We start from the raw sequence: 26,959 nt of genomic DNA on the forward strand, positions 1-26,959 counted from the left end.
AGGCAACCAATAGGAGATTCTCATCGATGTGTGCGTGTGTGTGTATGTGTGTGTGTGTGTGTTTTAAATATATTTTATTGATTTTTTACAGAGAGGAAGGGAGAGGGAGAGAGAGTTAGAAACATCGATGAGAGGGAAACATCCATCAGCTGCTTCCTGCACACCCCCCACTGGGGATGTGCCTACAACCAAGGTACAAGCCCTTGACCAGAATCGAACCCAGGACCTTTCAGTCCACAGGCCGATGCTCTATCCACTGAGCCACACCAGTTTCGTCTCTCATCGATGTTTTTATCTCTCCCTCTCCCTTCCTCTCTGAAATCAATAAAAATATATATATATATTTTTAAAAAGAGTCTGTTGATCCTGTGCATTCCGGACTCCACCAGGGACACAGACAAGGACACCGGCTCCCAAAGATAAGCGCTGCAGAATGGGGGTGCCTGGGGAGCCGCCACCACCCCACCCACCTGGCCAGCCCCTCAGCTGTCACCCCCCACCCACCCGGCCAGCCCCTCAGCTGTCACCCCCCACCCACCCGGCCAGCCGCCCTGCTCCCCAGCCGCCCCCTCAGCTGCCAGCTCCCCTCCGCCCGCCCAGCCTTCCTCGGCTCCGTCACCAGAATAGAACTCCGTTTAAAAGCCTCTTCCCGGCTCTTTTCCCGGTAAACACGGCAGAAATAGCCGCCTGCGGGCCGGCGGGGGAGGGGGCTGCTGTGCGGATCCGGCAAAGCTGAAGCTGCGTGGGCACTGGCGGCGGCTCAGAGCGGCTGTAAATAGCTCCCCGTGGGCCGGCGGCTCCGGGAGGCAGCCTGCCTGCCAGGGGGCGGGCGAGGGCGTGGCGTGGGCGAGGGGCGTGGGGCGGGCGGCATCCTGGCAGCCGCTGGAGTGGCCGCCGACCTCAGCACCAGGGGGCCCCGCAGCTCCCTGTCCGTCCTCGGAGGCCCGGCAGGACCCGGGTGCCGGGAGGAGGGGGGTCCGCCGTGTGGACCCAGCCGGTACCTCCAGCGTGCCGCCCTGGGAACTCCCAGGAAGAAGGGGAGCGGTGACCTGCCCGGCCGGGGTCCCCCAGACCGGGGGGTGCTGAGTGGGGCAGGGAGAGGGGGCTGCTGCTCTCGGACAGCTCTGTCCCCGTCGGTCTGTCCGCCTGTCCGTCTGCCCGCGGGGCTGGCGGGGCTGGGACAGCACCCCCTGCGGTCCGGAGGTGGCCCGGAGCCCGGCTGACCCAGATCCAGCTCCGCTGAGCTCGGCCACCTGCTCTCTCTGCCGGCTCCCAGCTCTGCTCACGCTGCAGCCAGAGACCCGGCTCTCAGCCTCTCTCCCCCCACCCCCTCACCCCCCGCCAGGAGAGAGACAGCCTGGGCCAGGGAGCAGGTGGCAAAGGGGCAGCAGGTGCCAGGACGGATCTTTAGGGGGAGGAGCCTAGAGCTGGGCTGGAGGTGAGGGGGTGAGCCCCGTCTGTGGTTTGGAGGTGGGGGGGCAGCGCCCACCTCTGCCCCCGGCAGGAGCGGCGTTTGGGGGAGCAGCTGGGGGAGCGCCTGGACCTCCGTGGCCGCCCTGCCTGTGGGGGAGCGACCCCGGATTCTCCCGCACGGCCGGGAACACGGGGGGCAGTGCCAGGGAGAGGTGATGGCCCAGCAAGCACCCCCGGAGGTGGCAGGAGGTGAGCTGCCTCCCCGGGAGGGCCCCCTGGCACAGTGGGACCTGCAGCTGGCGACCCTGCCCACAGAGCCAGCCTCCGGCCTCAAGGAGAGCCGCCCGCAGGCTGCCCTCTGATTGCACTCCGGCTCCCTCCCGCCCGGGGGCAGCAGCGGACATCGGACCCTCTCAGAGCTGCCGGCCGGGTCCCCCGCGGCCACAGTGCTGAGCTGTGACCTTGTCCCCACGCCCCAGAGGCAGTGGAGCTGGGAAGGGGCCGGGGTCTGTGGGGACCAATGGCCTCTGCCCCCCATCTCCTCCTCCAAGAAGGCACCGCTGGGCACCAAGGCCGTGGGACCGAGACAGGGGAGCCACCGTGACTCCTGGACCCCCCCCCCCCAAGCTCTGCCCTCCCACCGACAGTCCGGACGTGGCCACGTGGCTCAGCCTCTGGGGCTCCATGTCTGTCTTCGAGTCCCTCCGCCCGGTGCCCGCAGAGCCACGGCCAGAGGAGGGCCCTCGGGCGCCCGGGGCGGCACTGCGGGCGGCTGGGAGAGAGGCCATGGCCGGAGGCTTCTCTTTATTTCATGCTGCACCAGAGGCTCCCTGCGCCCACCCCCCCCAAGGCAGCGAGCACCCCACGCCCAGCTGCCTCCTCTCTCCGTTCAATCCTCCGGACGGACAGCCTGGGAGTGGGGGGCATTTTCCAAGTCCAGGGCGTGGTCCCCACGGGCTCAGCCTCCCGTCAGGCGGCCCTGCTGCTGGGACGAGGAGCTGGGCTGGCGTCTGCAGGCGGGGAGGGCGGGGGGGCGCAGGGTGGTGTTCCGGGTGGTGAGCTGGCAGAGGCTTGGGGGCCGCGGTGTCCCTCAGTGTCCCTCCCTGTCGTGGCCTCCAGTCCAGAGGCTGGGGCGGGCGGCGGCCTCACAGGGCGTAGGCCGCCCAGTACACGATGTTGACGGCGGCGAAGGCGGCGGGGAAGACAGCGCGGGCGTAGATGTCGATGGTGTCCGCGTCGATGGGCCTGAGGAGGGCGCGGAGGCCCCCCGGCCGCTCGGCCGCCCCCACCTCCACCTCCACCGGCCGGTAGGAGCCCAGGAGGCCCCCGGGCAGGGGGCCCGGCCGCCGGGACACGGCCAGCTCCCGGGAGACGCCGGCGGCCGAGAGTGAGAACAGCACGATGGCGTGCTTCATGTCCACCTGCCGGGGGAGAGGCAGCTGAGCCCGCAGCCCGGACTGAGGTGGCCAAGGCGGCCACGCGGGACCCCACCCTGGCCCGCAGCTCCGGGACCCAGGGGGAGCGGCAGGAGCAGGCGGTAGCGGGTCTGGCAGGCACAGGAAAGGTGCTGTCCTTGGTCCTGAGCTCCAGGGAACCAGCACACCCCGGCCCCACCTCTGCCCTCCGCTCTGTGACCTTGACCTTGGCCTCACCTCTGCCCTCCGCTTCGTGGCCTTGGGCCTCACCTCTGCCCTCTGCTCCGTGACCTTGACCTTGGCCCTCACCTCTGGGCCCCCCTGCCCTGTGACTTTGACCTTGGCCCTCACCTCTGCCCTCCGCTCTGTGACTTTGACCTTGGCCCTCACCTCTGCCCTCCGCTCCGTGACCTTGACCTTGGCCTTCTGCTTCTTCCGGTAGTCGGCGTTGAAGTGGGCGAAGGCGTACTCCACCAGCGCGGCGAAGACGAACACGTAGCAGATCCAGAAGTACACGTCCAGCGCCTTGATGGCCGAGGCCCGCGGGAGGGAGGAGCGGGCGCTGACCATCAGGGTGGTCATGGTCAGCACCGTGGTGATGCCTGCGGGAGGCGGGGGTGGTGATCCCGCTGCCCCGAGGGCGGCCGGCTCGGGGGGCCGGGGCTGGGCCTGGGCTCGTGGCTGACGGGGTCCCGGTCCTGCTCCCGGCTCCTGCCCGTCCCGTCCCCCAGCTCCCCGGGCGGGCAGCCGGGCTGGTACCTAGAGACACCCTGGCGGGCACGGCCGCCTGGCTGATCCAGAAGGACACCCAGGACATGGCGACCAGCAGCACGGAGGGCATGTAGGACTGGATGATGTAGACGCCCCGGTTCCTCCGCAGGTGGAAGTACAGGCTGAGCCGGGGGAACTGGCCGGCTGCGGGGGAGGGGGGTAGAGGGGAGAGGGAAGGGAAGGAAGGGGGGAGGGAGCCATCAATACCCAGCACCATCCTGCCCCTGCCCCACCCCTACCATGGCCCTCGGCCCCTGCGAGCCTCAGAAGAAAGGGAGACCCCAGCCCCCTACCTTCACCCCACCCCCCACAGCCTGGCCACCCAGAGGGAGGAGCGGGGGAGGGGAGAATGGCAAGATCTCCCAGAGGGACCTCCCCTCCTGGCCCTGCCCTTCACGGCTGAGCTCAGGGAAAGAACGGGCTGGACTCACAGGCCCCCATGAGAGGCAGCCCCCCGGCCCCTGCATCCTGGGGCTCCTGGGGGCACCCTGCACCCCTCAGGGGGCCCCCACACTCAATGCGTTGCTACTCCCGGGAAGTGGCCAAGGACTGAGGAGTGAGACGGAGGAACGCTGGCCCAGGCCCGCCCTGCCCCCCAGCGGCCGGCGGGGCCTCTGCCGAACGCCCAGGGAGCCGAGAGCCGGGCTCCCGGGAAGAGGCCGGAGGCCCCATTACCCGACTTGAAGTTCATGAGCTCCGTGGCGAAGCGGTAGCTGGTGATGGTGAACTGCGCCAGCTGCAGCTTGTCCAGCCCGTGGATCTGCTCCTGGTTCTCCGACCAGTAGTATATGATGTCTTCGGCCGAGTAGCCGTCTGCGGGAGAGCCCGCGTGGGCGGTGGCGGGCCCGGGCCCAGCCCCCCCCCCCGCCCACAGCCGGAGACCCTGCCGCCCAGGGGAGCTGGGAGCACAGGCACGGGGCCAGGGCGGCCTCGGTGGCCGGAGGGGCCGGAGGAGGTGGCATGAGCCCAGGTCCCCCTCCCCAGGCGGCCTGGCACGCAGGTCCACGCCTCCCGGGCCAGCTGCACAGGGAGGGCCAGCCCACCGAGGCCCCTGCCCGCCCCCAGCGAGGTCCCGGAGACGGGGTGCTGCCCGGAGCGGCGGGCACTCACAGCTCTCCAGGTGCAGCGTGCACTCCTGCTCGTCCATGGGGTACTTGGCCAGGTCCATGTCGCAGGCCACCGTGGCCGTGATTCTGTGCGGACGACAGGGCAGGGGTCCAGGGGGAGGCGGGCCCTGGAGGCCAGCAGCTCCCCGACCCCACGGGCAGAGGCCTATGCCCACCTGAGGGCCCCTCCCAGGAGCCCCGGCCTCACCCGTGGGCTTGGGTGGCTCCTGGGTGGACAGAGAATGGGTGGGTCTTCCTTTAAGAGTGAAGGACGGGCCCCGGCCGGTGTGGCTCAGTGGGCAGAGCGTCGGCCTCTGGACGAAAGGGGCCGTGGTTTGATTCCCGGTCAGGGCACAGGCCTGAGTTTTGGGCTTGATCCCCAGTGGGGGGCATGCCGGAGGCAGCCAGTCAATGATTCTCTCTCATCATTGAAGTTTCAATCTCTCTCTCCCTCTTCCTTCCTCTCTGAAATCAATTTAAAAAAAAAAAATTTTTTTTAAAGGAATGAAGGACTAAATTTCATTCACTTTCTTCATCCTTCAAAATGCTGTCCGTGGCCCTAACTGGTTTGGCTCAGTGGATAGAGCCAAAGAACTGGAAAGGTCCTGGGTTCGATTTCGGTCAAGGGCATGCACCTTGGTTGTGGGCACATCCCCAGTGGGGGGTGTGCAGGAGGCAGCTGATGGATGTTTCTCTCTCATCGATGTTTCTAGTTCTCTATCCCTCTCCCTTCCTCTCTGTAAAAAATCAATAAAATATATATTTTAAATTAAATTAAATTAAAACTCTAACCCAGTGGCTCTCCAACTTAAAAAAAAAAAAAAAAAATGCTGTCCGTGGCCCAGCGGCCTGGTTTTCCAAGTGAATTTAGATAATTTAGATTCCTATGTAAATTTTTAAAAAAGTTCCTGATTTTCAAAATGTTGGCAATTAATTCCATGTTAAAAAGGCGTGTGTCCGAAAACACATGTTCCACGGCACGAACAGGCACGTGCGCAGCAGTGCCGCCCACAGCCGGCGTCCATGGATGGACGAGGGGACGCAGAAGCGGGGGCACCCCAATGGAGCAGAGGCCCTGTGCCCGCCTGAGGGCCCCTCCCAGGAGCCCCGGGGAATGGAGAGGAATGGAGCCGTGATCCGAGTTCCGACGTGGCTGCGCCTCAGAGACGCCACTTGGACGCGCGAAGCAGGCAGCAGACATTGGCGTCCCGGTGTGAGGCACGTCTGTACAAAGTGTGTGCCGCGGGGCAGGTCCCCAGACAGAGGCTGGTGGCTTTCGGGGTGCTGGGGGGTGGGGCGGGGAGCCACCACATCACGGGCTCGGGGTCTCCTTTTGGGGGCATGACATGTCCTGGAGCTAGACAGAGGCGAAGATGGCACAGTATGGTGGCACCTGTGTCCCTGAACTGTTTGTTTTAATCCTCACCCGAGGGTATTTTCCCACTGATTGTAGGGGGTGTGGAGGAGAGAGGGAGAGGCGGAGAAAAGCATCGATGTGAGAGAGACACATCGATCCGTCGCCTCCTGCAGGAGCCCTGACCAGGGCCTGCGCCGGGGAGGAGCCTACAACCGAGGTACCTGCCCTTGATCGGAATCGAACCCGGGACCCTTCGGTCCACAGGCCGACACTCTCCACTGAGCACACCGGCCAGGGCTGAATTGTTCCTTTGTAAAGGGTTCTTCTTATGCAGTGGTTCTCAACCTTTCTAATGCCGTGACTCTTTAATACAACTCCTCATGCTGTGGTGACCCCCAACCACACATCATTCCCGTTGCTACTTCTTAACTGTCATTTTGCAGTCCCACCCACAGGTTGGGAGCCGCTAGCAGGGTCGCCCAAGTCCATCGGAAAACACAGATATTTACGTGACGGTTCATAACAGTAGCAAAATTACAGCTATGACGTGGCAACGGAAATAGTGTTATGGCTGGGGGTCACCACAGCGTGAGGAGCTGCATTAAAGGGCTGCGGCATTGGGAAGGTTGAGAACCACTGATCTCATGCCATGTGAATTTTTTTTTTTTTAAGTGGTGGCTGCCAAAACTGGTTTGGCTCAGTGGATGGAGCATCGGTCTGCATACTGAGGGGTCCCGGGTTCGATTCCGGTCAAGGGCATGTACCTCGGTTGTGGGCACATCACCAGTGTGGGGTGTGTAGGAGGCAGCTGGTTGATGTTTCTCTCTCATCGATGTTTCTGACTATCGCTCTCTCTTCCTCTCTGTAAAAATTCAATAAAATATATTAAAAAAAAAAAAAAAAAAAAAAAGGTGGTGGCCCTGTTGGCCAGAAGCTGAACTGTCGGTGCCTCTGGCAGCCCCCGCCGTCGCCGGGTGCCGAGCAGAGGCTGCTGGCGGAGGGTGTAGCGCCCCCAGCCCGGCTCCCGGCGCCGGCGGCTCACCGGATGCTGTACAGGATGACGCCGTCCGGCTGCAGCCGGATGAGCTTGTTCTCCACGGTCACGTCGTGGAACCAGGCGGACTTGGCGTTGACGATGAAGGTGTCGGGGAGCCACAGCCGGTCCACGAAGCGGCTGTCCAGCCCCAGCGTCTCGTTGGTGTGGTTGTAGGACAGCCGGCTGTCCCGCCAGCTCTGGTGCAGGAACACGGTCATGGTGTACTCCTGGGCGGAGGGAGGCCTGTCGTCAGCCGCCGGCCTGGGCGCCCAACTGGTCCCAGAAGCAGGCGGGCGCAGGCAGGCAGAGGCGGGCAGAGGCGGGCACACCTACCATGTTCACCTCCGAGATGTGGTCGATGCTGGCGACCTCGATGGCAAGCGCCACGTTCACGGGGGGCCCTGCGGGGAAGGCGTGGTGGGCTGAGGCCAGGCCCTGCACAAGCACACACACACGCCCACGCACACCACACACACACACACACACACATGCAAGCATGTGCGCACCCATGCACACACACATGTGTGCGCACACATGCATACAGACACGTGCACACGGACCCAGGCCAGGAGAGCCCAGGCAGCAGGCTGTGGCCAGCGGCTGCAGGAGGAGCCGTGTCAGCACCAGTCTCCAGGAGGCCTAGGGGATCCACCTTCCCAGCGGTGTCCCTGGGGGGCCGGTGCTCAGGGTGCAAAGCCCCCTCAGGGGAGCCAGCCTGGGCCAGGGGTCCCCGCCCGCCCACCTCCGATGCACGGCCGGAAGTTGCGGGCGTAGCCCTCCATCAGGTGGTCCAGGTTGGGCAGCCAGGAGATCTCCAGGTTGGAGCCCACGTAGTCCCCGATGTCATTCATCGCCCTGGAAACGGAGGCCGGGGTCACGGCGGTGCACGGGGAGGGGATGGGGTGCGCCTGCTGAGAGCCCGAGGGCTGGGAGCCCTGCCAGGGACGGGGACAGAGAGGTGCCGAGCCGGGCGGCTCCATTGGTCCACGGGCCTCTGCTCAGCGCCTGCCCCTCCGGCGTGGCCTGGTCAGGGAGGAGCCCCCCGGCCCCCTCACCAGCGGCCCCGGAGGGCAGCCAGCCCCAGAGCCCACATCAGGGCCTCCCATCTGACAGGCCTCAGGGGACCCCGACAAGGGCCCGAGGAGGACGCGTCCAGCAGGAGGAACTCGGAGAAAGGACGCAGGACCGGAGGCTGAGGGCCGGGGGCGGGGGCGCAGCTGAGGTCCCCACCCGCCTCAGGCCAGGCCCGGAGCCCCTGGGGAGGCTGCCGCCGCCTCCTGACCTCTGGCCCCGGAGCCCCCAACGTGCCTTGTGCTTCCGGAGCTGAGCCTGACCCCGGAGGAGCGGGGGGCCCGCCTCCTGGCTGCAGGGAAACCCCGGCGACACCCCGGCAGCCCCGACGCGTGCCACGCGCCTGGCGGGCACCTTGAGGCCCACGCCCGCCGACAGCCCGAACCACGGGGCTCCCCAGCAACTCTCCGCCCACCTTCCTTCCGCTCACCTGCCCCAGGGTGAGCAGTGGCCCCAAAACTCATGCACCCCGACCTCCGAGTGGGACTTATTCGGAGGTGGGGTCTTCGCACAGTAAAGGGTTAAGATGAGGCCACACTGGCTTGGGGAGAAGAGACACCGGGAGGGGCAGGGGGGCCTGACCGCCCAGGCCCAGCGCAGCCCAGGCCCGGGCCCCGGGAGCTGGGAGGGGCTCCGTGTGGATGCTCCCCGCGGCCTCGGAAGCAAGCAGCCTGCCCACGCCTGGACTGCGACTTGGCCCCCAGAACTGGGAGGGGACCAGGCCCCCAAGTCTGTGGTCACTCCTTCTAGCAGCCCCAGCAACGCTCACACCCACACCCGGCCGCCAGGGGCCGCCGTGGGGAGGCAGAACCCGGAATGACATGACCGAGGGGGGGCGGGGGGGCATCCAAGAATGACTCTCCCCCGCCCGCGTGGCTCAGCGGCTGAGCTTTCACCTATGAACTAGGAGGTCAGGGTTCAATTCCCAGTCTCGGCCCATGCCCGGGTTTCAGGCTCCATCCCCAGCCGGGGGCATGCAGGAGGCAGCCCAGCTCCTTTCTCTCATGGATGTTTCTTCGTCCCTCTCCCTTCCTCTCTGAAACCTTTAAGTATAATTACATGTGTGTTTATATTTATGAATATATACATTTTTAAAATATACTTTATTGATTTTTTATAGAGAGGAAGAGAGAGGGATAGAGAGTTAGAAACATCGATGAGAGAGAATCATCGATCAGCTGCCTCTTGCACACCCTCTACTGGGGATGTGCCCACAACCAAGGTACATGCCTGTGACCGGAATCGAACCTGGGACCCTTCAGTCCGCAGGCCGACGCTCTATCCACTGAGCCACACCGGTTTTGGCGAATGTATACATTTTTATGAATAACTCTCCTGTTAGTCTCTGAAGCACTTCTATCCCGACAAGGTCACCTTGGGGCCCAGGCCTGGCCTGTGCCCGTGAGGGAGACACGAGAGACCAAGATCGGGACCCGGAGCCCTGAGACCGGGGGTCCCTGTGCCCGGGGCTCCCTGTGCCTGGAGGCGGACCCGCCCGCAGAAGGCAGTGTGGCCGCCTGCCCAGGTGCCCACGCTGCTCCTATAGCCTCCGTCCCTCTGGGCTCCCACCACCCTGCCAGCCACCTGGGGGGCCCCCAGCTCCCCGCATCCTGCTCCCTCAGGGACCATTTCCTTGTCATCGGTGGCCGGCCCCCGGCTCCGGCTCCCCAGTGCCCGTCCTGCAGCCACGCCGAGGCCCCGTGTGCGGCCGCCTGCCCAGCCCACGTGAGGTGCCTCACGTGGCCGCTGCAGCCCAGGGCTCCGTGCTCCCCGGACCAGTGCTTCCTCGGAGCCTGTCTCCTCCCCTCCCCTTCCCCCAGGAGGGGAGCAGACGGGACCCACGGAGACAGAGGGGGCCTGGCCGGCCCGGGGCCACCAGGGCCTGGCGTCTCTAGAGCAGCAGCGGGCGGGGCTGAGGTTACAGGGCTGAGTGTGCAGCCCAGCCTCCACCTCAGCCTCAGGGGCAGCCGCCGGGCCCCGCCCCCTGTGCTGGGGGGGAGGGGGCAACACCACGGGGCCACCTGGGTTCTGGAGGCCCCTGGTCTGTCTCACTGGAGGCCTTTGAGGAAGGTTGACCTTGAACCAGGAGCTTCTTAGCTGATGACTCTGACAGACCCTCAGCCTGTGCCCTGGCTGGGCCCCCCTTGGTGACGGCCGGCCCAGGATGGGGGCGGGGGGGGGGGGTGCTTTGTAGCGAAGGATCAAAAGGATCAGAGGCGTCCCCCCGGGAAGCCGGTTTGGAGGGCCCGGGAGGCCACGCTGAAGGTCACTCGGAGGAATGGGAAGAGCCGTTATTTTTGGACCAGCCCAGCTGCCACCAGCGGCAGCGCAGCCGGAACCAGGCCGGCAGGAGACGCCGTCCTTCCGGGCCTCGGGCTGCGGGCCAGGGGACACACTGCTCCCACCCACCCCACCCCACCCCACGGGGCGAGGACCAGCCCCGTCAGCCCCAGGGGCGGCCCCACCGGGAAGTCAGCCCGGAAGCAGCCGGAGGCCAGGAGATGGCTCGGCCCCTGCGACCTCGGGGGGCAGGGAGGGGGGTGCTTAGGGGACAGGGTCCCCCTGAGATCACTTCCCACCCGGAGGGCGCCGGTGCCCACTGGCTGTGCAGGGTGCGGCGGTCCAGACGCCAGAAGGGCGTGCTACATTCTAGTCCGGGTTCTGGGGGGCAGGAGGGGGGCACCTTCAGGAAGCTCAGCGTGGAGGTGACTGTGGTGACTGACAGCATTTTGGGAGGGAGCTGCTGGCCCATGACGGCCCGGGACCCTACTGGGCCTTGGGCAGGGTCTCCCCCCTTCCCCCCCTCCCCGGGGAGAAGAGCAGACGTGCGGGGGCCTGGGCCTGGCTCACCTCTGGGCGGAGCGGCCCCTGCGCGCCCCCCCCCCGCACCCTAGGTGCCCGTAGACCTCGCCCCCTCCCGCCTGCCCCGTGCCCGAGGGGACAGAAGGGAAGGTGGGTGCACGGTCCTCCCCCGGGACCCCGCCCCCCACCGCACACACAGCCCACGGGGCCCTGGCGGCTCTGTTTTTAGAGCAACGCCCGCCGGCACGGCAGTTACCAAGGCAAAGCGAGCCGCCAGGAGCGCTCGGCACGGTGAGCCGGAGGCAGGAGCCGGGCGCGGCTTCTCCAGGGAGACGAGGTGCCGGCAGCAGGAAGGCCACCCACTCGGCGCGCAGCTGGCAGAGCAGAGCCCACGCGGAGTGACGGTCGGACTCGGGGGAGGCCTGGCTCTGACCGCCCCCTACCCCGATGCTGCAGCTCCTGCTTCCCTCCCCACAGGGTGCCCCCCGGCCTGGGCCACGCCGGGCAGCCTGCACCGGCACCAGGCACCCTGTGAGCCCCGCTGTGCCCCCCGCAGCGGGGTGAAGACCCGGACCCCGAGGGGCGCAGTCCTCTGCTCCGGGGTGGGGGAGGGGGGACGGGACAGGGAGCTGGTGGAAGGGACCGTCGGGAGGTGGCCCGTGCTCGCCACGCCCAGGGGCCAGGCGGGTCGGAGTTCAGAGTGTGTCAGGCTCCAGCAGGGTGGAGGGCGCCCGTGCAGGCCTGGGGGCTGGAGAGCTCCCCAGCGGGACACGGACAAACGCCCTGAAACAGGACAGTGTCAGCAAACGAACCCCTCGTCCAAGCGAGACAGGCTTTCCCGCCAGAGGAGTTTTGGGGTCACACTTGGGCCGAGATGTTAGGGCTCAGAGAGCCTTGGGTTTCAGAGGCCGTGGCCGTGGCCGTGGGCCTGGGTCGCCAGCTGATCGGGGCACCTCCCCCTGCCCCACACTGGTCTGGGCAGGAGGCAGCGGGAGCAGGAAGGTCCACGGGGCCGATGAAGGGCACAGCTCCCCGGGATGAGGACGGCACAGCCCTGCCCGGGACCGGGGCACCGCGGCCAGCACTGCCAGGCCCAGGCCTCCACGCCATCGACAAGGAAGCTCTGACCAATCCAGCGCCCCCCGCCCTCCAGGACGGGCTGCCCGAGAGCTCGCAGCAGCACAGGCTGGCGGTCGGCCGCACGGCTCTCCATCCTTTGACATCAGCGGACTGACTGCGACACCCCAGATACAGGTGGTGGGGATGGTGGGGATTGTCTGGGGTTTTTGTGTATTTTTGTTGTTGTTGTTATTAATCCTCCCCTAAGGATATTTTTTCCATGGTTTTTACAAAGAGGGAATGGAGGGGGCGAGACAGAGAAACATCAACATGGGAGAGACACAGCGATCGGCTGCCTCCCGCCCACTCCCCGACCAGGGCCGGGCATCGAGCCTGCCACCCAGGTACCTGCCCTTGAACCCGCAACCGTTCAGCTTTGGCTGACGCTCTAACCACTGAGCACCCAGCCGGGGGGGGGGGGCGGGGTGTCTGTTTTTGCTCCGGTTCCTCTGCAGGGCCCTCTCACCAGAAGGCCCTCCGCTCCCACGGGAGGTGGCCAGGCCCCGGCTCAGGCCGCTGGGCGGCTGGTGCCCAATTCAGGTCCCCACGGAGAGCAGGGGGCGCTCATCCCTCCCCCCCACCCCGCAGGGGCGCCTGGCGGGCTCCCACCTGCACACCCAGAGGTCAGGGGGCGCCTTTGCAATGGCCCCGAGAGGAGACCCCGGACCCCCTCTCTCCCAGGCAGCCCTGAGGCGGCCCTCCTGTGCCAGACCTGTCCAGGGCCAGACCTGCCCGGGACCGGGACCAGGGAGCCCAGCGCACAGGGAGGGGGGCAGCGCCTCCCGCTCCCGGATCCTCCTTCCCTTCGCCCGCAGAGCGCGCAGCCGGCGCTTGGAAGGGCACCTCGGGCCGGGACCCGCCGAGTGCCGGGCTCCGGGCTCCGGGCTCCGGGCTCCGGGGGGCTCCGGGGGGCTCCGGGCAGCAGTGGGCGCCGCTCCCCCGCGCCCGCCGCCCGCCCCAGTTCAGCACCGGACGGCGGACAGCGCCTCGCGGGCGGGATCGGGGAGAGGGGTCCGGCCCGGGGACGGGGCGGGGGCAGGGACCCGGGGCGGACTCGGGTGCAGGTGGGACGGGGTGGGACGGGGCGCATTCGGGGGGCAGACCCGGGGAGAAGCTCGGTCCCGCCGCGCTCGGCGCTCACCTGGAGCCGCGGGGCCGGGGCGCGCAGAGCAGGAGCAGCGGCGGCAGCAGCCGGGCCAGCGCGGCCATGGCTCGGGGTGCGGGGCGCGCGGGGCGCGGGGCCGGCAGGTCGCGAAGTTGCTCCGCGGCGGCGGCGGGCGCACAGGCGGGCGGGGGAGGAGGACGAGCGGCGCGGGGCGGGAGGAGCCGGAGCGGAGCCTCCCCGCACCCCGGCGCCCCGCCCGCCCCGATCCGCCGGCTCCTCCCGCCCGGATCCGCCCCGCAGCTGCCAGCACCGCCCCGCGCCCCGTCCTCCCCCCGGACCCGCCAGGGGTCCCGCCGCGGCCGTCCCTCCGGGCGGCGGCGCACCGGGTCCTCCGCGCACGGCCCGGGGAGGCGGCCTCCGGGCGGGTCAGGGCCCTTCGGACGGATGGGGCGGAGTGGGCCAGTTTGCGGGGCTGTTGGTGGGGCCAGAGAAGCCGATTGGGGCGATGCGGGGGTGGGGTGGGGGTGCCGGCGTCCCTGGGGGAGACCCACCAGCACCTCCTTCCAGAACCCTCCACACTGTCTGCTCTGGGCTGAGCGCCCACCTAGGAGTCCGGAGGTCATGGGTGGGTCCTGGGTTGGATTCCCGCTCCTGGCACAGGCCGGGTTGTGGGCTGGATCGCCAGTGTGGGGTGTGAGGAGGCAGCTGGTCCAGGATTCTCTCTCATCATGGATGTTTCTCTCTCTCTCTCTCTCTCTCTCTCTCTCTCTCTCTCTCTCTCATCCTCTCCCTTCTGCTCTGCAATCAATAAAAGTATATATATATATATATATATATATATATATATATATATATATTTTTAATATATATTTTATTGTTTTTTTACAGAGAGGAAGGGTGAGAGATAGAGCGTTTGAAATATCGATGAGAGAGTCATCAATCAGCTGCCTCTTGCACACCCCCTACTGGGGACATGCCCGCAACCAAAGTACGTGCCCTTTACCGAAATCGAACCCTGGACCTTTCAGTCCCCAAGCTGACGCTCTATCCATTGAGCCAAACCGGTTTCAACAAAAGTATATATATTTTTAAAAACCTGTCAACACAGGGCCAGAGCGGTAACCCCGGGCACAGCTCTGCCCACCCCGGCCGAGGGTGGGGCTCGCCGCTCCCAGGGCCGGGGTTCTGGGGCCACAGCCACTCAGGCCACAGCCGGGGCGACCTCTGCCAGGCCGTCAGGCCCCATCCGATCACACCCTCCAGGAGCCCGAGGACGGCTGGGCCCAGACACAGTAGCATCCACCCTCCCGCCCCCCACACGCTGAGAAGCCAAGCCCGCACAGCTTCCTATTTTAGTTCCTTTGAACAGAAAATTCTGCAGCAGACTCTGGAAAAAAAAAAAAAAAAAAGCTGATCCCCAACTTCAGGGCTCTATTCACGTCCGGATGCGACGTCTGCCACCAGTGCCGCGAGCTGCTCCTGGGACACGAGTACGGGCGGGGGACCTGGGCAGGTGGAGGGGTGTGGGTGGGCTGTGCCGCCGGACACAGGCACCCCGACCCTGAGTGCCAGGACCGGGAGGAGGGCTGGGCCCAGCTCTCTTCCCCCCGAGCCGGACACGGTCCCCAGGAACGCCGGCCGGGTCTCAGCGACGGGCCTCCCTCGGGGTTCCTCCCGCCCTCGCTGACCTGGGTCCTTCCGGCCAGAAGTCTGGGCTCAAGGCGCCCACGGGCAGCGCATGGAGTGTGTGCCTGCAGCCACGTCCCCACGGGTCCAACGGCCTGGGTTTGCTGGGAGTCGAGGAATTAATTCACGAAAAACAAAACACAGGGCCGGAGCGCGGCCCGGCTCCCTTCCCCGAGGATCATGGGCGTCCACCCCGCCCGAGAAGGGACCCTGTCCGCCCGCTTCGTCAGGGTGTCGCCTGTGTCCACGCCTCCGGCATACACTAGGCGATTAATAGGTGCAGGAACACGCGGGTGCAGAGTCTCCAAAGCCAGCGCAGAGGTGTGATTGGCAGCCGGGGCCACACAGGCACTTCCTCCTGCCTTTCCGTCCTGAGCTCTGGGCCCCGTGCGGACGAACGGACGGTCGGTCTCTGCCCTGGTCCCAGCGTCTCCCAGGCTGTCAGCACCGGGACCTTCTCAGTCTTTATTTTATTTACTTATTTTTTTTAAGACAATTGAGAGAGAGAAAGAGGGAGAGAGAGGTTGGTTGTTTCGTTTATTTATGCATTCTTTGGTTGGTTATTGTATGTGCCCTGACCAGGGATCAAACTCGCGACCTTGGCGCATCCGGGTGATGCTCTCTGATCGACTGAGCTACTCGGCCAGGCCCCGGGACCTGCTCGGTATGGAAAGGAGGGGCTGTGAGCCCAGCTGCAGGGCCGGGGCACACCTGGCATCAAACCGACTCCTCCCCCTCCAGCCCGGAGGCAACCCCCTTCAAAACCCGCGCAGAGAGAGAGGCCAGGAAGCCCCCGCTGCCTGGCCGGCAGTGCTCAGAGGTGGAGCGTCGTCCTGTGAACCAGGAGGCCACGGTCTGATTCCTGTCAGGGCACAGGCCCGGGTGGTGGGCTCCATCCCCAGTGTGGGGCGTGCAGGAGGCAGCCGACTACACAGTGATTCTCTCTCACCATCGATCTCTCTCTCTCTCTCTCTCTCTCTCTCTCTCCCCCTTTCTCCCTGAAATTAATAAAGACATATTTTAAAAATAAGAATCGCCCTGCAGACCACAGACTCTCAGCAGCAGCCTCCCTCCCCGAACACCAGGGATGCTGAGGACCCCAAAATCCAAAGGCCCCCCTCTTCCCTGGGCCATACGGGCTGCTCCGGCACCGGGCACCGGGCGGCTCCCGAGCAGCTCCCGCTGGGATTTGGAGAACGGGCTTCTCCCAGTTCCTTCTCCAGGGCGTTCGAGGCGCTTCTGAGCCAGCCTCATGCCACCAGCACCAGCTCCACCCAGACTCGCTCCGGGAGGAAACGGACCACCCGGGCCTCCGCACAGCCTGGAGAGCAGGCTCCGGCCCTGGGCCCTCCCTGACCCCGCAGGCCCACTCCCCGAAGGAAAACACCTCCCTTCGCTGGGGTCAGGGTGGCCCTGCCCCAGCTCTGCTCCCACCTGGCTGTGCGGCCTCACAAGTGTCTTCTCCTGTTTTTTGTTTTTTAAATTGATTTGAGAGAGAGAGAGAGAGAGAGAGAGAGAGGAAAGGAGTGGGAGAGATAGAAACATTGCTGAGAGAGAAGCATCAGCATCGATAGCTGCCCCCCCCCCCCGCCCCTCAGGCCCCCCACTGGGGACTGAGCTGGAGACACAGGTGTGTGTTGTGACAGAGAATGGAACTGGCCCCCTCTCGGTGCAGGGGCGGATGCCAAACCACTGAGCAACACCAGCCAGACCGGCTTCGTTGATTCGTTCGCAAAGGGCGGTCGTGAGAGGGGCAGCGGGCGTCCTGGCTTCGCAAGCCCGGGAGGCGACGGCGACTCGGAGAACGTGCTTCCTGACTCAGGGTAACGGCCGTGTTCCCGGAAAACCGTCCAACCGGCAGGCGCCTGTGCCACCCCTTCCCCGGGCCCTCGGAGTCCCTGCTCCTACTCGAGACCCCACCCTCCAGGTGCGACTTTGGTGAAACTTTCAAAACAGCGAGCAGGTCTCTGTCGGCCGGGGGGCTGCTTCAGGCCAGGCCTGTGCCGGACCCCCACCCTGGTCTTGGCAGGGGGGACCGCCCGGACCGGGGGCCTGGTCCCCGACCACGGAGCACCAATGACAACGAAGCTCTGGGTCCTCCCAGTGTGCCGAGTGCCCTCAGTCCCCGCTCCCCGCCCTGTCCCATGTTCCGGCCCTGGCCAGGCACCTGCACTCCCCCTAGCGTGGCCATCTCTTTATTTTATTTTTTATTTTTCTCATCCTCCCCTGAGGATATTTTCCCATTGATTTTAGAGAGAGAGGAAGAGAGAGGGAGAGAGAGAGAGAAACATGGATATGAGAGAAGACTCGTGGATGGATTGCCTCCTGCACAAAGGCCAGGGCCCGGGCTGGGGAGGAGCCTGCCACTGAGGTATGTGCCGGAACCAAACCTGGGACCCTGTGGTCAGCAGGCTGATGCTCTACCAACTGAGCCGCACCGGCCAGGGCTGCCAGGTCCAGTTCGTGCCCCTCGTGCCCGCGGCCCCCGAGGCAGACAGCTTCCTCCCCTCAGATCGGACTGGGCGCGTATCCGACCAGGTGACTCCGTAACTCGTCCCAAATGGCCAGCCGGAGGGGCTGTCCGCCAGGCAGGACACCCAGGAGCCCTGGGGTCTGTGTCCAGTGCAGGCAGGCATCCCGCTCCTCTGTGGCCCTGAGCCGGACCAGCATGCACCGGGCCCGGGAAGTATGGCAAGCGCTTCCTGAGCCCCTGTGGTGACCACACTGTGGACAGCAGTGCCCCAGGGGCAGCGGGAAAGCCTCCACACACACACACACACACACACTCACACTCACACTCAGACACTCAGATACACACACACACACACTCACACACACACACACTCACACTCACTCAGACACACACACACTCAGACACACACACACACAAACTCACACACACACACTCACACTCACACTCAGACACTCAGATACACACACTCACACTCACATTCACACACACACACACTCACACTCACACTCAGACACTCAGATACACACACTCACACTCACACACACACGCACGCACACGCACACACACACTCACTCACACACACTCACACTCTCACACACACACTCACACTCACACACACTCACACACACACACACTTAGACACACTCTCACACATACACACACTCTCAGACACACACACACTCATACACAACACTCAGACACTCACACACACTCACACACACTCACACTCACACACTCACACACACTCACACTCACACTCACTCACACACACACTCACACACTCACACTCTCACACACACACACTCACACACACACACTCACACACTAACACACACACTCACACACACTCACACACACTCACACACACTCACACTCAGACACTCAGACACACACTCACACTCATACATACACACACTCACACACACACTCACACTCACACACACTCACTCACACACACACTCACACACACACACACTCACACACACTCACACACTCACACAAACACACTCACTCACTCACCCTCACTCACACACTCACACACACACTCACACACACTCTCACACTCACACACACACTCACACACACACTCACACTCACTCACACACACTCACTCACTCACCCTCACTCACACACTCACACACACACACACACACACACACTCGGTCTGCAGCTCTGCCCGGTCCCGCGCCCTCAGCAGCAGCCCCTCCTGCACGGTTCCTTTGGTTCCGCGTGTTGCCAGGAGCTCGCAGCGCAGGGAGGCTGGTGCCAAGGCCGGGCGGCGGGCGGGCGGGCGGGGGGCTGGCCCGCGTCCATCCGGGCAGCAGGACGCGCCCCGGGCGGGCGGCCGAGGTGACTCACGGGAGCCGGAGGGGAGGGAGGCGGCTGTTCCTTCCCGGGGACGTGGACCGAACAGGACGCGGGCGGCGGTGTCATCGCCAGCCTGTGACTCTCAGACGGAACCGCTCGCTCGCTCGGGGAGAGCAGGGGCTGGCAGGGAGGATGGATGTGGAACGCTTTCCGCAGCCGGAGAGCAGCCGCTCGCAAACTCACACACAAACTCACACACACACACACAGGATACGGGCTCAGCGCTGATGCCGTTTTTAGTCATCAGACACACACACACACACACACACACACACACACACACACAAATACACACACGCACACACACCCGCGCCCCAGAACCAGGTCCTTGGCGCTGGGAGCGTTCTTTTCCCCACGATTAACCGGATGCCCGAGTGCAACTGCGCAGCTCACGGGGAGAACCAGAGCCCATCCTCCTGTCAGCGTTTTCCGGGCAGTTTGAATTCTTCCATGTGAAAGAGAACGTCCCACGCAAGTGAGCAATTCCTGACCAGAGGGCTGTCCGTCAAGGGAGGAAACATCCTCCTCTTCCTCCTCTTCCTCTTCCTCCCCCTGGAGGGGGGCTCCCGGGCCCCCCATGTCCCAGATTAACTCTTTTCCAGCCTCTCTTCATTTGCGTGCGGCCTTCTGTGGCACCGGAGCCTCAGGTCCGTGGTCTGTTGTGGAAGAGCCACACTCAAGGGGCCAAAGAGCTGTTGGATTGCCGCTCTGTTGACTAATGAGTTTGCAGACAGCTGCATCAGGCGTTACCCTTACCCAGAAGCTCTGACTTCAGGTTAACGACATTAGGACATTATTAAAATGGTTTTTAAGTGTTTTTCCCTAAGGCAGTGGTCGGCAAACTCATTAGTAAACAGAGAGGCAAACTACCCTCAGGCAAAAAGAGTGTTTTTGAAGCAAGCCTAGCAGCCACTTCACTGGGGCCTCTCAGGCAGTCATTTCCTTCGCTGAGAAACCTGCCCTAAACGACCCATCTGCACTCTTTTTAAAAATACATTTTTATTGATGTCAGAAAGGGAGAGGGAGAGACAGACAGAAACATCCATGATGAGAGAGCCTCATTAATTGGCTTCCTCCTGCACAACCCTGGGGATCAAGCCCACAATTCAGGCATGTGCCCTTGACTGGGATCGAACCTGCGACCCTTCAGTCCATGAGCCAATGCTCTACCCACTGAGCAAGACCACTTTAGGCCTGTCTGCAGTCTTGCCAGCTGAGCCAGGCCCTTATAAAGGAGTTCCCAGAATCCTATTCAACCGATAGCCCTGAGGCTCTCCCCATCCAATCAGAGCTGTGCACCATAACACCGCCCTCCAGCATCTTCACCTACCAATCAGAGCGGCTTCACTCTGACCAATCAGGACAGCATCTTTTGGACCAATCAAACTTGGAGGATTTAGAGTCTTCATTTGCATGAGGATGGACGAATCAGGGATCAGAGGTGGGGCCTTCTGTCTAGATAAGTCAGCTCCCTGCAGCTCTAGGAATGCAGTCTTTTTTTTTTTTTTTTTCTTAATGTGTTTTATTGGTTTTTTTACAGAGAGGAAGGGAGGAGGATAGGAAATTAGAAACATTGATCAGCTGCCTCCTGCATAGCCCCCACTGGGGATGGGCCCACGACCAAAGTATGTGCCCTTGACCGGAATCAAACCTGGGACTTTTCAGTCCTCAGGCGGACACCCTAGCCACTGAGCCAAACCGGTTTCACGCACTGTTCCTGTGTGTGTGTGTGTGTGTGTGTGTGTGTGTGTTTAATATGTTTTTACTGGAGGTCTGGTGCAGGAATTGGGCCTGCTGGCAGCTGGAGGTGGGGCGCGCACTGACTACCAGAGGACAGCTCCTGCCCTCTGGTGGTCAATGCATGCCATAGCGACTGGTCAACACATCGTTTGGGTTGTTGCAGTCATTCCGTTGTAACAGTCGCTTGGGCTCTTATATACTGTATATAGATTGATTTCAAAGAGGAAGGGAGAGGGAGACAGAAACATCCATGGTGAGAGGGAAGCATGGATCGGCTGCCTCCTGCACGCCCCACCCTGGGGATCAAGCCCGCAAGCCAGGCCTGTGCCCTGACCGGGAATTGAACTCCAGGCCCTTTAGTCCTCAGGCGGAGGCTCTATGCACTGAGCTGCAGGGGGCGGGGCGCAGGGGGCGGGGCGCCACCACCCAACCTGCCACCCCCACCCCCCGCTGGACCGAACCACCGCCGGGCGGGGAGGGGGGGGGCGCTGCCATTGGGCGGAGCCATCGCCGGGCGAGCGGGGGCTCTGGGCGCCCCCCTCCCCGTCCCGGTGGAGCCGCCCGTTGCCAGAGCCGCCGCTCCAAACCGCCGCGGGGAGAGCCGGGCCCGCGGGGAGAGCCGGGCCGGTCCGCCGCGGGGAGAAGACGGAGGCGGGACCGCGGTGAGGCGCCTCCGTCGGGTGTCTCCGCCGGATCCGCTCCCCGCACTCAGGCGGGCGGCCCGGAGGGGTCCGTTGCCCGGAGCCTGAGGCCCGGCGCCTCCGGGCGGTGGCGGGGCCGGGCCGGTCCCCTCGGGCGGGCTCGGGCTGGGCGTGGGGTCGCCGTGCGGGGGGCGGAGCTCAGACCGTCAGGGCGGGACCCGGCGTCTGGGCGGGTGAAGGGCAGGGGTCACCCCACCGGGTCTGCACACCTGCTGGGGGCGCCCCGCCTGTCCGCCCCCCTCAGGGCCTGTTCGCCCCCCTCAGGGCCTGTCCGCCCCCTCAGGGCCTGTTCGCCCCCTCAGGGCCTGTCCGCCCCCTCAGGGCCTGTCCTGTCCACCCCCCTGATGGCCTGTCCGCCCCCCTCAGGGCCTGTCCGCCCCCTCAGGGCCTGTTCGCCCCCTCAGGGCCTGTCCTGTCCCCCCCTCAGGGCCTGTCCGCCCCCTCAGGGCCTGTCCTGTCCACCCCCCTGAGGGCCTGTCCGCCCCCTCAGGGCCTGTCCGCCCCCTCAGGGCCTGTCCGCCCCCTCAGGGCCTGTCCGCCCCCTCAGGGCCTGTTCCCCCCTCAGGGCCTGTCCGCCCCCTCAGGGCCTGTTCGCCCCCTCAGGGCCTGTTCGCCCCCTCAGGGCCTGTCCGCCCCCTCAGGGCCTGTCCTGTCCCCCCCTCAGGGCCTGTCCGCCCCCTCAGGGCCTGTCCTGTCCACCCCCCTGAGGGCCTGTCCGCCCCCTCAGGGCCTGTTCCCCCCCTCAGGGCCTGTCCGCCCCCTCAGGGCCTTTCTGCTCCCCTCAGGGCCTGTCCTGTCCCCTCAGGGCCTGTCCCCCCTCAGGGCCTGTCCGCCCCCTCAGGGCCTTTCTGCTCCCCTCAGGGCCTGTCCTGTCCCCTCAGGGCCTGTCCCCCCTCAGGGCCTGTCCACCCCCCTCAGGGCCTGTTCCCCCCCTCAGGGCCTGTCCACCCCCCTCAGGGCCTGTCCACCCCCCTCAGGGCCTGTCCCCCCTCAGGGCCTGTCCGCCCCCTCAGGGCCTGTTCCCCCCTCAGGGCCTGTCTGCCCCCTCAGGGCCTGTCCCCCCCTCAGGGCCTGTTCCCCCCTCAGGGCCTGTCCCCCCCTCAGGGCCTGTCCGCCCCCTCAGGGCCTGTTCCCCCCTCAGGGCCTGTCCCCCCCTCAGGGCCTGGCCGCTCCCCTCAGGCACACAGCTGCGTCAGGGGCTCGGTGCACTTTTGCTGATTCCTGAGCGACCCGAGTTTCCGGAAAAGTTGCAAGTTGACCCCAAAAGTTGGGATCGTTTCCGCAGCGGCTGGGAACCCAGAGCCCTGACACCGGGAGCCGCTCCCCGCCGGACGGAGTGACCCCTGGCTGACCTTTGCCTGAAGCGTTGGGTCCGTTTCTAAGCAACACGCCCGGCGGCCTGGTTACACTTCCCACCCAGCGCAGCCTGTTTGTGACTTTTAAATTTTTTTGTGTGTGACTGGTTTTTAGTCCAGTTTGGTGAGATGCTTGTCTTCAGCTTTTACTCTCTTCGTGTTTTATTATATTTTATTAGTTATTTTTGCTAGCAGGGTTCTTTTCTTGGAAAGTACACTTTTATTTTTTTTTAATTTTTAATGATTTCAAAGAGGAAGAGAGAGGGTGAGAGAGGGAGAAACATCAGTGGTGACAGAATCATGGACCGGCTGCCTCCTGCACGCCCCACATTGGGGATGTAGCCCGCACCCCGGGCATGTGCCCTTGACCAGAATCGAACCCTGACCTCCTGGTTCATAGGTCAATGATCAGCCACGGAGCCATGCGGGTATTTGGACTGTCTTGTTGAAGTTTAGGAACTCTTTGTAAAAAATATATATTTTATTGATTTTTTACAGAGAGGAAGGGAGAGGGAGAGAGTTAGAAACATCGATGAGAAACCAATCAGCTGCCTCCTGCACATTCCTACCGGGGATGTGCCCACAACATGCCCTTGACCAGAATCGAATCCGGGACCCTTCGGTCTGCAGGCCTATGCTCTAGCCACTGAGCAACACTAGCCGGGGTCCTCTACATCTTCTTCTTCTTTTTAAATAACCTGCTGTTATTTTATTTTATTTTTTTTCTTCTTCACCTTCTTAACGTCTTCTTACAGGAAAGAAGTTGTTAGTTCTTAGGAAATTCAACTCGAGGTCACGCTTAGAAACCTGCCCTCGTGCGCATCTGTGTTCTGGGACGTGTTTTGCAGCCGACGCCGGCCCCGCGATGGCGAGCGCTGCCAGCTTGTCCCCCGAGGTGGAGGCTCTGGACGCCCCGCGCGTGGAGGACGGTGAGGAGGCCCCAGCGGCCGCAGACACCGCCCCTTCCGTCCTGTGGTTCTTTTCTGAGGGCGTCCTCTTTCTTCCTGTTAATCCTCACCTGAGGACATTTTTCCCATTGATTTTTAGAGAGACTGGAAGGGAGGGAGAGGAGACAGAGAGAGACACGTGGATTGCTTGCCTCTCACATGCGTGCCCCCACCTGGGGCGGGGTCGAGCCTTGGCCCTCGGGGTGCAGGCCGGGCCGAGCCCACAGCCAGGCCAGATGTGAGTCTCCTGAACGCGGTTTTTTCTTTCCAAGAGGGAGCTCATGTTATTCTGTCTTCAGTCGAAACAGAGAGAAGCTGCGTCTGCGAGTTTTGAAAGGGGCAGGCGTCCGAGTTTCCGATTCCGACGCCTTCACGGAGAAACCCCAGGCCCTTCTACCCCAGGCCTGGGTGTGGCCAAGATGTTTCTGTGGTTGTTGGTTTTGTTTTGTTTTTCTCTGGAGACTTTTACGTTGTTTTTCTGATGGGCTGAAGTCGGGGGCACTGCCGGGCCCCAGGAAGAACATGGGTTCTTGGTCTACCCCCCGCCGGCCCGCTGGGCGCTGAGCTGGCTGACCCTCCCTGACCCCGCCGCGCCCCCCCCCCCCCAGCCAGTTCCCTCCCCGTCAGTCTGTGGAGCTTCTGGAAGAAGCGGAGACCTCTCCACGCTCTGCCCGGACCCTGCGACCACTCCCTGCTGCTCCTGTCAGAGCCCCCGCCCGCCAAGCCCCGCCCAGGGCTTCTGCTGAGGCCGGTTAGGACCTCCTTAGCTCCTGCTAAAAACTAGGGCTGAGAGCACGGCGCTTGTCATCCACTCAGAATAACACCGCTGACGAGCCACGGGAGCGTGGTGAGCGGAGGCAGCTGGGCCCCACACCTGCTGCAAACGGGCGGCGGGGAGGGGCCTGGCCGGGGCTCTCGGTCCCGGGTCCACCCCCCCCCCTCCGGCCCTGGTGTGAAGCGTGTGGAAGGCAGTCCATCCATGTGTCTCTCCACATGGATGTTTCTGTCCCCCCCCTCCCTCCGCTCTCTAAAATCAATGGACGAACAACAGCAACACAAAGCGTGGGGAAGACCGATGTGTGTGGTGTTGTTATGGAAACGGTCCTGACTCTGCAGATCCCACCCCCAGGGGTTCAGGGTGCCCCCTGGGTTCCTGGGAACACTCTTTGAGAACCATCACCACGGTGTCCGGGTTGAGCTTTGTCCAAATTTGTCCCAGAACTTCCGACTCGAACGTCCGCATCTGCTTTTCTCCATCTTGACTCTCACCCCAATTTCCAGAGCGAGATGACCTGGAGGGCCCCGAGTTCGAGGTGGAGCCCCTGCCTCCGGGGGCTGAGGGTGGCGTTTGCTTGGGGAGCCGGTAGGTGCTGGGGGGGGCACCCCGGCCCTCAGGCGGGGAGGGGGGGGTCAGGCCTGGGCTGCGTCCGAGCGGTGCCGTCTGCGTCAGCACCGGGGCAGGGCCGAAGGCCGAGGCCGGGGAGCGGAGGCCCGTCCCCGTCCGGGCCCAGATATGGCAGCTGCGCGGGGACCTGAGCCACCGGGACCAGCAGCACAGAGAGAAGGACCTGCAGCTGCAGAGGACGCGGTGAGCCCGGCGGGCGGGGGGTGGAGGGGGGCAGGCGGGGTCCTGTGGGCCGGGCTGGGCCGCGGCCACCCCATCCTGCCCTGCATCCTGCGGGCTCAGCCTCCCTGCCCCCGGCCGCCCCCAGCTTAGCAGCAGAGCCGGGGCCACCACCCCGTGTCCCCACCACGTGTCCCCCCCGCATGCCCCCCCCGTGTCCCCACCGTGTGTCCCCACTGCGTGTCCCCCACCGCGTGTCCCCCGTGTGTCCCCCACCGCATGTCCCCTGTGTCCCCACTGCGTGTCCCCCACCTTGTGTCCCCACCCCGTGTCCCCCACCACGTGTCCCCACCCCGTGTCCTCCCCACATGTCCCCCTCACACGTGTCCCCACCCTGTGTCCCTCTCACATGTCCCCCCCACACGTGTCTCCACCGCGTGTCCCCACCAGGTGTCCCCACCCCATGTTCCCCCCGCATGTCCCCACCCCATGTCCCCACCCTGTGTCCCCCCTGTGTGTTCCCCAGCGCCCATGGGGACACGTCTCAACCGCATGAACATTGGAGACGCTCTCACGGCCGTCCCCGCCCTCGGCCCCGGCTGCTCGTCCCGGTCGGGTGTCCTGTCTGGTGCTTCCTGCCGAGGCTCCAGCCTCCTGTCTGTGAGCCTCTGCGGACATTCCCGCAGGCGTGGAGGGAGGGAGAGGGAGGGGGAGAGAGAGAAACGTCCATGTGAGAGCGGCCCGTGACGGGTTGCCCCCTGCACACATCCCAGCCCGGGCCTGGGCCGAGAGGAGCCTGCAGCCTGGGCCTGTGCTCTGGACCAGAATGGAACCCGGGACGTCCGGTCCGCGGGCTGGCGCTCTAGCCACTGAGCCACACCGGCTTTGGCCACACGGTGTTCCTCTGTGCGACCTCAGTCCCTGCTTCCCCTGAGAAAACCGAGACCCCTGGCCCCTTGTGGGGCGGGCTCCATGTCTCAGTGTGAGAGCTGGTGCCCGGGGTTTGGCGTGTTAGCGGAGGCGACCTGCACGCCACAGAGCGGCGCTGGAGCCGGGCTCGGCAGCCCGTCGGCGTGCTGTCCGGCGGTCCGAGGCCTGTGCCCTGTGCCCCATGGCCCTTCCCACTCCAGGTCACCCCTGTGGGCGCAGGTCACACGGGCTCCTGGCGGGGCTTTCCGGAAACGGGAGCAGCCCGGGCGGATGCAGCACCGAGACCCTGGGCATGCGGCACGCACTGGCCTGGCCCCTCTGGAGGCAGTGGCGGTGCCGGGAGGAGGCCAGGCCGCGCCCCAGACCGTGACAGGCTCCGCCCCCCATTGCAGAGGGGAGCTGCATGCCACCCGCCTGCGGATAGACCACCTCACCCGGCAGCAGAGGGGGAAGCCCAGGGCCACGGCGGAGGGAGAGGCCGGCCACACGTACGTCCGGGGCCCTGGGGCAGACAAGCCGCCAGTCAGTGACATGGCCTGGCTAGGGTGGCTCAGTGGACAGAGTGCCGGCCCTCAGAGGGAAGGGTCCCAGCTCGATTCTGGTACAGGGCACGGACCTCGGGGGCAGGCTTGGGCCCTGGCCCTGGTCAGGGCGTGTGCAGGAGGCACGTGTCGACGTGTCTCTTGTGTCGATGTCTCTCTGCCTCTTCGCCCTCCTTCCACTCTCTCTAAATCACTGGTGAATGGGGATGGACAGCAAAGCCGGGAGAGAAGCGGCGACCGATGGACTCACAGGGCAGGAAGCCGGTGGCCAGGAGGCCCAGCCGGGGGTCATCGGGAGCAGGGGGACACGGCAGGGCTCCCCGAGGAGGGGACGCCCGGCTGGGACCCCAGAGACTGGAAGGAGCACTGGGCGGAGAGGGGCAGCCCTCGGGGCTGGGCTTGCCCAGGGGAGAGGCCACTCGGGGGTCCCGGCCGCCCACCCTGCCCCATCCCTCCCC

The 26,959-nt window shown here is 64.6% G+C and overlaps 2 protein-coding genes across 4 annotated transcripts; one reads left to right on the forward strand and one right to left on the reverse strand.

Moving 5' to 3' along the window:
• Positions 1 to 2,539: 2,539 nt before the first annotated feature.
• On the reverse strand, positions 2,540 to 13,451 carry GABRD (gamma-aminobutyric acid type A receptor subunit delta). 2 transcript variants are annotated; one of them, XM_084875822.1, is made up of 9 exons: positions 13,232 to 13,451; positions 7,841 to 7,953; positions 7,432 to 7,499; positions 7,105 to 7,325; positions 4,710 to 4,792; positions 4,275 to 4,412; positions 3,588 to 3,743; positions 3,219 to 3,430; positions 2,540 to 2,834 (listed from the first exon to the last, which is right to left on the reverse strand). In XM_084875822.1, exons 1-9 carry the CDS (start codon positions 13,297 to 13,299, stop codon positions 2,559 to 2,561), a joined length of 1,335 nt encoding a protein of 444 aa, XP_084731948.1. In that variant the 5' UTR covers positions 13,300 to 13,451; the 3' UTR covers positions 2,540 to 2,558. The 2 variants fall into 2 exon arrangements, with proteins under 2 accessions (XP_084731948.1, XP_084731949.1); XM_084875823.1 differs by lacking the exon at positions 13,232 to 13,451 and adding an exon at positions 11,228 to 11,356.
• LOC311618352 (uncharacterized protein) lies at positions 11,573 to 26,455 on the forward strand. Of its 2 annotated transcripts, none has more exons than XM_084875845.1 (5): positions 11,573 to 12,434; positions 23,274 to 23,447; positions 24,747 to 24,828; positions 24,916 to 25,053; positions 26,179 to 26,455. In XM_084875845.1, exons 1-5 carry the CDS (start codon positions 12,311 to 12,313, stop codon positions 26,327 to 26,329), a joined length of 669 nt encoding a protein of 222 aa, XP_084731971.1. In that variant the 5' UTR covers positions 11,573 to 12,310; the 3' UTR covers positions 26,330 to 26,455. The 2 variants fall into 2 exon arrangements, with proteins under 2 accessions (XP_084731971.1, XP_084731972.1); XM_084875846.1 differs by having other exon boundaries at positions 11,573 to 12,225.
• The last annotated feature ends 504 nt before the right edge of the window (positions 26,456 to 26,959 follow it).

This window comes from Pipistrellus hanaki (assembly GCF_964339955.1).
Source record: "Pipistrellus hanaki genome assembly, chromosome: 2".
Taxonomy (NCBI): Eukaryota; Metazoa; Chordata; class Mammalia; order Chiroptera; family Vespertilionidae; genus Pipistrellus; species Pipistrellus hanaki.

Coding starts and splice junctions, on each gene's coding strand:
- LOC311618352 (XM_084875845.1), top strand. CDS start 12,311: ATGGTTTTTACAAAGAGGGAATGGAGGGGGCGAGACAGAGAAACATCA. Junction 24,829..24,915: donor GGCGTTTGCTTGGGGAGCCG/GTAGGTGCTGGG, acceptor CGTCTGCGTCAG/CACCGGGGCAGGGCCGAAGG. Junction 25,054..26,178: donor CTGCAGCTGCAGAGGACGCG/GTGAGCCCGGCG, acceptor CTGTGGGCGCAG/GTCACACGGGCTCCTGGCGG.
- GABRD (XM_084875822.1), bottom strand. CDS start 13,299: ATGGCCGCGCTGGCCCGGCTGCTGCCGCCGCTGCTCCTGCTCTGCGCG. Junction 7,326..7,431: donor ACATCTCGGAGGTGAACATG/GTAGGTGTGCCC, acceptor CCCTCCGCCCAG/GAGTACACCATGACCGTGTT. Junction 3,431..3,587: donor GCCCGCCAGGGTGTCTCTAG/GTACCAGCCCGG, acceptor CGCCTCCCGCAG/GCATCACCACGGTGCTGACC.